The sequence below is a fragment of the Perissodus microlepis genome, chromosome 20 (assembly GCF_051167445.1).
Source record: "Perissodus microlepis isolate ML-2025 ecotype Zambia chromosome 20, ASM5116744v1, whole genome shotgun sequence".
Classification (NCBI taxonomy): domain Eukaryota; kingdom Metazoa; phylum Chordata; class Actinopteri; order Cichliformes; family Cichlidae; genus Perissodus; species Perissodus microlepis.
Window position 1 is genome coordinate 25,808,376 of NC_140480.1, and position 8,906 is coordinate 25,817,281.

Sequence of the window (8,906 nt, forward strand, 5' to 3'; positions counted from 1 at the left end):
GTTCCTTGTTGTTGGGCTAACTGCACCGAAACGGAAAATCCACCTGTTAGCGGTAATGTTAGTGTTTGTAAAATACGTTATAAGTGAGAACAGTGTATGTCAATCGTTTTTACTGTTCCCTATAGTTTTTAATTGTCAAACATTATTGAAGGCATATGTTTGGATGGACCATGGGTGTTTAGTAGCTCTGCTAAGAAAAACAACAAGAATAGTTATTGGGGAAAATGTGAGAGACGGGAAGACAAAAGACAACACGAAGGACAAAAATAAATGTAGAAATGAAGTATCAGCTGAAAAGGAAACATAACATTCAAAAATGGAGCTGAACCTTTAAACTAACGAGGAAGACTGAAACAAAGCAGCAAAGACCAAGAAAATGTTGACATTTTAGAAACTGAAGGTGACCTTTACTGCAAAGGGGAATTTTACAGAGTCAGAGAGTGACACTGAACATGGCCTTTCCAAAGTAACATTTTATATTACACTTTCAATATAAAAGAAAATTAATTGTACTTAATGAATATTTTCTTATGGCACCCTTTCGTTAAATACTAGAGTGAGTCTGGTCCACAGTGGAAACGTGCAGACCTGCCATTTACACTTATGGCTTCTGAAGTAAAAAATAGCGCACAGCACTCCATCAGCGGACGTGCAGTGTTTCCATTAGTTGACAGTCAACCACCGTGACTCAGGGCTCAGCCACTCCCGATGGCAGCCCGGCCCTCCGCTCCTCCTTGATCTTCCTGAATGGACAACCACGCTACCTACTGTTCACGCCTCCCTCTCACACCTCCCTCACTACTGCTTCACCAACGACCCGCTGCAGCTTTATTGTGGAGTGATCAACCCGGGCCGATCGGTGCACCACGCAACTTAAAGGATCCATCCGAAGTAAATCACTGCTCACACCACGGCCCAAGCGTGCTTACCCACCGGGTCCTTGAATATCACCTCACTACCTGATTAGGACGTTGTGTCCTTTTTAGCGCAATGACAGCCAAGCACCGGAAAGCGAAAAACAACCACAAACATGAAGATAACATATTCAAAAATGAAGTTATGGAGACAGAAGTTCGCCCTGGAGGGAATAACTACACACTTCTATTGGTTTTATTTCTGATTTTTGTGATTGGAGGTGCCACCGGAGTGTGGTTCTGTTTCCAGCAGTACCAAACTTTAACCTACTTAACAGACAATCTCATGGGCATACAGATGAAGATAGTGAAACTACAATCCTCCCACGAAGAAATGCGACAGTCTGGCAACAAGGTAAGAATGTATCCGGTCACCTAAAACTGCAAGCCACCAAAAGCACCAGATGCACTTATTGATAGCCAATATCTATAATGAACAACCAATCTTGTGAATCATATTTTCACGAGATTAGAATTAAAAAAAATCTCTGTACACACACACACACACAGAAAAAATAAAATAAAAAAATGCTCCAGCACACGTTGTCAGTTGCAAGTAAGGAAAGTTAGCTGCAGGCCTCTATCAGATTTCCACATGCCAACAGCCTCACTGGAGTGAGTACAAAACGCTGCTATTTCTAACATCCACACAGCTGCTGACGTTTGTAATGAGGATTATTCTTGACCTACAAATGCCTGTACCAATGACTCAAATGTAAAATAGATCTCTTTTAGTCTCTAGGTTCTGTGGAAAATTCTGTATTGTAATACCAGTCAAGAATATGCCCCCAAAGCTGTGCTGAAGATGCTGCCAAAATAATAATAAACAAGGCAGTAATGAGCCAAGGCTAAATTTAGTCTGTGATTTTGATACTGAACACCAGTTCAGAGGCTCTTTGCAGGCAATCTGAAAGACTGTAGAAAAGCAGAGAGAGCGATGTTGTGTGTGTCTGTCTATATATCTGAAAGGACACACTTTATGTAAGAGATAATTATATTTATAGTTAAACACATTACCATGAATGAAGTTAACCTGTTATATCACAGTAAATAGTAGTTCATGACTGCCATGTTCAGTATTTTAGTCTTCTTCCATGTGTTTCAAATTCAATTCATGGTATTCCAAGAAGTATTAAGTATATCTGTATTTCCTTCCCTTAAGTATTTCTTCTATTCAGAAAAGACAGGGTTGCAGAAACTTTGCACAAGAACATTTCAGCTAGCTCAGTCTTGTTCGGCAAATATTTTCTGTATGAGTGGTAAATTGTTCTGTCGCTCACAAATGTGAAATGCTTCAGGATGTTGTAAGGAGAAAGCTTAATGAAGAATCCAGAAAAGGTTATAAAGAATGCAAAAAAGACAGTTTTAGCATAACTGCAAATAAATCAAAGATCTGAGGTTCATCTCTGTTAAGTGAGATTTCCTAAATGGCTTGTTCATGATCACGCCTGTTAATGATGAGATTTTGGTGTGGCTACATATTTCCTTCCTCCAAGCATTTGTTATATTATATTATACTATATTATACAGAATTTAAGCAAACAATGCAATGCAAATAAAGGTAAAAGAAAATTAACAAAAAACTATCCTTGGTGTTTCCGTCCCTTTAATAGTAACAAAATCTTTTCCCAATAAGCATAATTGTTGTCCAGTGACAGTTAAGAGTCTATCAATCATAAAAATAAGTGAGGATAATAGTCCCTTAGCTTGACTCTGTGTCATTCCTGTGTCTTGTTGCAGCAGCATATTTCGGACAACGTGGAGGCCCGACTTAATGCCCTTGAGGAGTCCTATTCACTGGCCCAGAAGCAGGTGGGTATGGCCTTAGCTACAGCCGAACAGCTCAAGACATCAGACCTCCCCGCTCAGGTGCTGTCACTCCACACAGAGATGAAAACCCGCCTGGCAGAGATGCAACGAGCCACAGTGTCTCTGGAGCAACTGAGCCAGCTGCAGACCATGTTGAAAGGAAAGAGTGAGGAGTTTGAAGATGTTAAAATGAAGGTGGAGGTTTTAGCCACACTGACTGGTGAGCTAGCCCAGAAGGTCGACATCTTGACAGGCGGCCTGGAAGAAGCAGAATCTAAGCTGGAGGAGAAAGTTGGAGAGATTGCCACAGTGAGTGCCGCCCTGGATAGACAGGCTGCTGTGATGCTCAGACTGAAGGACCAGCTAGACGCCTACCAGACTCAGTTGAAGGCTAGCGTGGTCGAAATGACTACTGTCAGGTAGGTGGTGGAGTGGGAAAAAGAGCAGTGGAGGAAATAACTTGCCTCCTCTCACCCATGATTTTATGTTGTCTTTGCCAAAGCCCTGTTGGCTGCCACTGTCTGCAACTCTGTGTTACTCTAGACCAGAGTTGGTAGGCCTCTTTATCACCCTGTGAGTTTACCATGATCTATGTAAATATTTCTTTTGTATTCATAAGTTTTAAAGCTGAAATGTTTGCTTAAAATTTAAGTCTTTGAAGCTTACATAACCATCAAGAGAACGTGGCTCACATGCTATTATTGTCATTTGAGTTTTGAAATAGAAGTGTTGTAATAAAACTATCAGTATGTTTTGTGAGTAAAGCTTCATGAAGGTACAAAATAATGACCACAAGATCATAAGAGAAATTTATTCTGTCTTCTGTCTTTCAGAGAGTTGTTTGAACATGAGCAGTCGCAGCGGCTTCATCAGGCCAGAGTACAGGAGCTTAATGTGGTACGTCACAGTCTGGAGGATCAGAACTTAGCAGCCCGTAATAACAAAGAAGCCCATTGGGTGATCTTATTAATTAAATGCAAAATGGAAAAAAATAAAATGGAAAAAAGGTAGCAAATCATGATCTTAGCAGTCAGGTCAAATTAATGTTAAATGGCAAATAAACAAATCAAATGTGAGTGCCCCTGCTGATGTAATATTTTATCTAATTTTGATATTTGTGTGTTAAGCACAACCCTTTTAGTCCTGACAGTCAAATCTATTAAATCATCATTTTGTTTTGCTTTATTCAGTCCGTCTAATAATATTTTTACTTTAAGTTTGTTGATGTTTATTCATATAGTACAGCTGCATGTGACATGTGATATTTACATGATTCTTAAACCTTAAACTTTTTTAAACCTGCCACAAGAACCTGAGAACTCATGATTAGGTAAGCAAAATATGGCCTAATAGCTCTCTAAATAAATCAGTCATTAGAATCAGATTAACCAGGCTAGACCAGATTTATCTTTAAAAGGAAAATAAATAACAACTTGGAATACAATCAGATATCTAGGACTATATGTTAGATTTATTAGTTATTAAATATGTACTGAAAGAACATTTTTAAGCTATCGCATTTAATTAGATTACATTTCAATGGCAGAACATGCTTGACATGGCTTAACACACATGCTGTCAGCACACATGGCCTCTTTACTATTTCCGTTCACAGTGTGCCCATTGGGAACCATAATAACATTTTCATCACATTAATTTGAAGAAGCTAATTGCCTGGCATGGATTCCCCAATGGATTTATATCAGCATTTACATTCGTGTGGTGCAGTTTCCTGTTTTGTATGTCAGTTAATCACATCACATTCACTGAGATACCTAGATGCCTACATAGCTGAATAGTAAACATTTTGCTCCAGTTATTTGATATGTCTTTGCTTATCTTAGTCTGTGGCAGAAACTAAACCTGAGACCAAGCCTCTGGAAAAGACAGAGGGAGAAACAGTTCCTACAACTGAAGAAGAGACAGAAACCAAAGAGGAAGAGGAAGCTGCAGGAAGTGAAGAAAAAGAAGAAGAAACACCTGTAGAAACTGAAAAAAGAGTAGAAACTGTAGAAACTGAAGAAGAAGCCTTGGGCAGTGAACAAAAAGTAGAAAATGTAGAAACTGACGAGGAAGAAGAAGAGGAGGAGGAGGAGGAGGAGGAGGAAGAAGAAGAAGCCTTAGGAACTGAAAAAGTAGAAGACATAGACACTGAAGAAGAGACACCCATAGCAGCTGGAGAGGAAGAGGTAGCTGCAGCAGCTGAATCAGAAGAAGAAGAGACTCTTCCTACAGCTGATGAAAAAGTTACATCCACCCAAGAGGAAGAAGAGGCAGAGTCTGATGAGCCAGAAGAACTAAATACACAAGATACAGCTCCTGTTGAAAAGGAGGAGTCTGCGACAGAAGAAACTGTTCCTACACAGCAGGCAGAGGCAGTAGAGGAAGATGATGCAAAACAAGAGAAGTCTGTTACTGTATCAGAAGAAGAGAAGGGACACACAACACTGACAGAAGAGGAGGGACACAATGCTGAAGAGCAGATGCCTGAAGACGAGAACCGGAAAGGCGATGAAGAGGAGGCACCTGAAAGAGAGAAAGGTGAGGATGACTCAACAGTCCAAGATGAGAGCCTCAAAGCAAGAGATGAGGATGAGACGGTGTTGGAGAAAGAGGAGTCGGAAGACGATGAAAGGGAGAAGTCAGAAGAACGCATACCATCTGGAGAAGAGGAGCAGCTTTGGAAGGCAGTGCTTGAGGCAGAACAACCAGATGTAGAGGAAGAAGTGTCAGAAGCAGAGGACGAACAGCAGGAAGCAGCAGATGAAGAGGAGAACCATGGTGCAGAGGACCCACTGGAGGCTGATGAAGAAGAGGAGTTTTTAGAATTTGATGCTTTGCCAGAAGACGAATGTAAGATTTCACTTTCTTTTTTTTCATAAATAATGACTTGATTATCAATCCAAGTTATTAATTGACTATTCTGCCTTACTAAAATGTGTTTACAGATATATCCATTCTGATATCTTCTTTTTAATGTTTTTACAGAGTGCATACCACCAGGAAGAAATTTCATTCTTTTATGCTATGGACCTATCCATCAAGAAAAACAGGAGCTTTCTCCGACTTCCACCACTGTCTGCAATATAACAAATACTGCTAGAAAGAGTTATTGATCGCTGTTGTCGAGGTGCATTACTCATTTGCTTTCTGAAAGGCACACCTAATCGAAAATTCAGTCAACATGCAGAGCTGAAACCTGTACCTCAAAATCTAACATGGCTCGTTTTTGTAAGGAAATGAGTCATTCAGGGTTTACCTGCCAATAACAGTCTAACAAGCCTTAACCCATCAAATGATTATGTTTTTTTAAGAAAAGAAATTCCACTTGTCATAACAATTTACACTGTTTTCTACCAAGCTGTTAATGAAATAACAAGAAGCCAGTGCATAAGCTGTGACCTTGAAGCCATAAGTAATACCTGTCTTGGTGACAAAGTGTGCTGCTTTTTGTCACTGCCTGAAATGTATCACGAGAAACAACAATTACAGTTCTGTAATTCATTGTGTCCCTGATGTTGTTTACACAGGAAAAAAAAACTACAAGAAAAATGGTAGAAAATCAATAATATGCAATAACTGAATTAATAAGAGTGTTTTTTTAAAGGTATGGCAAAGTTTATTAAACTTTTTTTTACTCTTTAAAGACATGTTTGTTTTTTAGTGTTTAATAACTAGAGCTGTGCTTGCTCTATAGATTTGGTTATTATCATTTTATTTGCACTTTTTAACTGATTACAATTCCAGCCAGACAGAACACACTGGTGGTATTGTGAGATACAGGGAGGTCGAAAGGGTTGGTCCTGTAACCAAGAGCTCATTATTACTCTGCTGCTTTTTAATCAATCATATTTTAATAAATGTTGTGTGTCTTTAACAAACAATCATAGAAAGACTATGGAACTTTAGAAAAAAAAAAGCTTAATGATGCACCTCAGGGACAAATTGTTCTGCATATGAGGGGTTGGAGCCTGTACTGTGCTTAAGTTACATTTTTAGGGCAGCAGAAGTATTCACATGTCATTCAAAGCATCAGTCACACCAACTAGAGAACAAGTTGTCCACAAGACCAAGAGGCGACTCATTTTATACATCATCTAAAAATATCTTTTGACGAAAGCTTAGCTTTATAATAATGTTGATGTAGTTTTCAGATTTAAGTGTTTTTCTGCAGCACACTGACAGCAAAGATGAATTGAGGGAGGAACAAATGGCGGTATTATTAACATGTTTAGCAACAGAAACAAAGCAAGAAACATGATTTCAAATAATGTGAGTTTTCCAATAATCAAAAATATTGTTGCTATAGTGAGTGTAACCTTAGAGCAAAATATTTTAGTATCTCAAATGTCTTTTTTTCTTCATTTTTTTTCAGGAAATTACAAATATGTGTATTCATATTTTACAAATGTGAAATATGTTTCCAAGAAGTGATTTTTACTGTGCATTTTTACAAAAAAACGAAATAAAACAAACCTAGAGCGCACTTTTTTTTAAGGTCGTGTTTATTATCAGTATAACAATTATGTTTGTAAAATAAACTCTGGTTCTTTCACTTCTGTATACTTGATTAATTGCTGCTGTGTCAAATTCGGCATGGTCACCAGGAACACCTCAGTCTGTTTCTTATCTTAAACAGTTACACATTTTTTTTTTTATAATTTTGTCTCTGTACACCACAACACAGGAGCCTCTAAAAATGGAATATTATATATAAAAATGGCTGTAATTCTAAAAGAGTTAATGCAGTACTTTAGTTAAATTACTTGAATTAAAACTAAAAGTTTGCCCTGCAATAACATTTTGATTGTTTGATATAAACCCATTGTGCAGGTTTACCAAGGAAAAATTTGAATAAATGCCTCATTGTCCAAAAACCTATGAACCTTATTACAATAAGTTATGCTGCTATCAAATATTATCTATGTCCCTAAAACTTAAGTGCATTCTTCTATGCCATATTAGTGCATTAGTGCTTAGTTTTATTAAAGACTTGAGCCTGTTATACAGTACTAGACGATGTTATAATGAACACTGAAACTTTAGTTATTAACACTAAAAAAATTTTACTCTCCTGTGCACTTAAAATAGTTTTACTCCGCTGTATAGAGAAATTATGTATCTTTTTGGTTTTTCAGTTTGCCACAAAATGTAACAAAATTCAGCTGAGCATGCCAGGTGTCACACCTTTCATCTTTTGTTAACCTCCTAAGACCCGAACTCTTCCACGACATGCATTTTTCATTTCTCTTTGATATTTGTGCATATTGGGGCCCGATGAATGTAAAAAGAAAGAATTACCAGATTTTTTTTTTTACCTTATTTTTTTTTAAGAAAAACAAGAGCCACATATATATTCGTTTAAAATTTTGATAGAACAGTAGCAGTATATTGTCCTCGTAAGTGGATATCAGGCCCATGTAGAGCAAAATTGAATATTTTAGTCTAACTAACTCAAAATGTGATGTCCACATATGTGGACGCCAGGTCCTAGGAGGTTAAACATGTTTAATATGCAAGTATGCTATCTTCGGTGCAGTGTTTAGGTATAAATCTCCATAATATGCTTCTTTATACTTTTACTCTTCTAAAGGTTCAGGTGAAATATACCTTTGACCTTATTAAATATTAGTGTTACACAGAAAATTGTAAAAAAAAAAAAAAAAAAAACAACAAAAAAAAAACAAAAACTTTGATATGGACTGATATGCTGTAAAATATGATAAATACATATTTTCCAATTATATTTCTGCTCTCATTTAAAGTTTTAAAATGTGTTATTTAAAAGAAAAAAAGGATTCCAATACTTCCTGTGTCTTGCTTACATCGATATATCTATATTCATCTCAGTTTAGCAAACAACCTCATTAGTTATAGAAGCTAAATTTAGCCTTGACTTAACCATAATTGTACATTTAGTTATTAAGTTTCCAATGTGTAGATGGGATAAGGTTTAATCCTGAAGTAAGTGGATAAATAAACTAAGGAATGAATAACTAGATTGGTTAATGCACAATTCTGTTTTCTTTTTAGAATTCAAAGATTCAAATAATCCAGATAAAGAAAGATAATAGTCTCCTTATTTCTTCAAATAAACTGCTAAATGTGTTTGCTGCTCACATGCACAGCTGAAGTATGCATAGACTTGCTTGCATCAGACCTTGGTAGATAGGAGCCTAAATT

The 8,906-nt window shown here is 37.2% G+C and overlaps 1 protein-coding gene across 1 annotated transcript; it reads left to right on the forward strand.

Annotated features, from left to right (window-relative positions):
* The first annotated feature begins 768 nt into the window (after window positions 1-768).
* LOC146364645 (uncharacterized) lies at window positions 769-7,402 on the forward strand. Its single transcript, XM_084918236.1, has 5 exons — window positions 769-1,269; window positions 2,655-3,142; window positions 3,557-3,620; window positions 4,568-5,576; window positions 5,712-7,402. Coding segments are annotated over exons 1-5 (1,842 nt in total). The 5' UTR covers window positions 769-990; the 3' UTR covers window positions 5,714-7,402.
* Window positions 7,403-8,906: the final 1,504 nt, after the last annotated feature.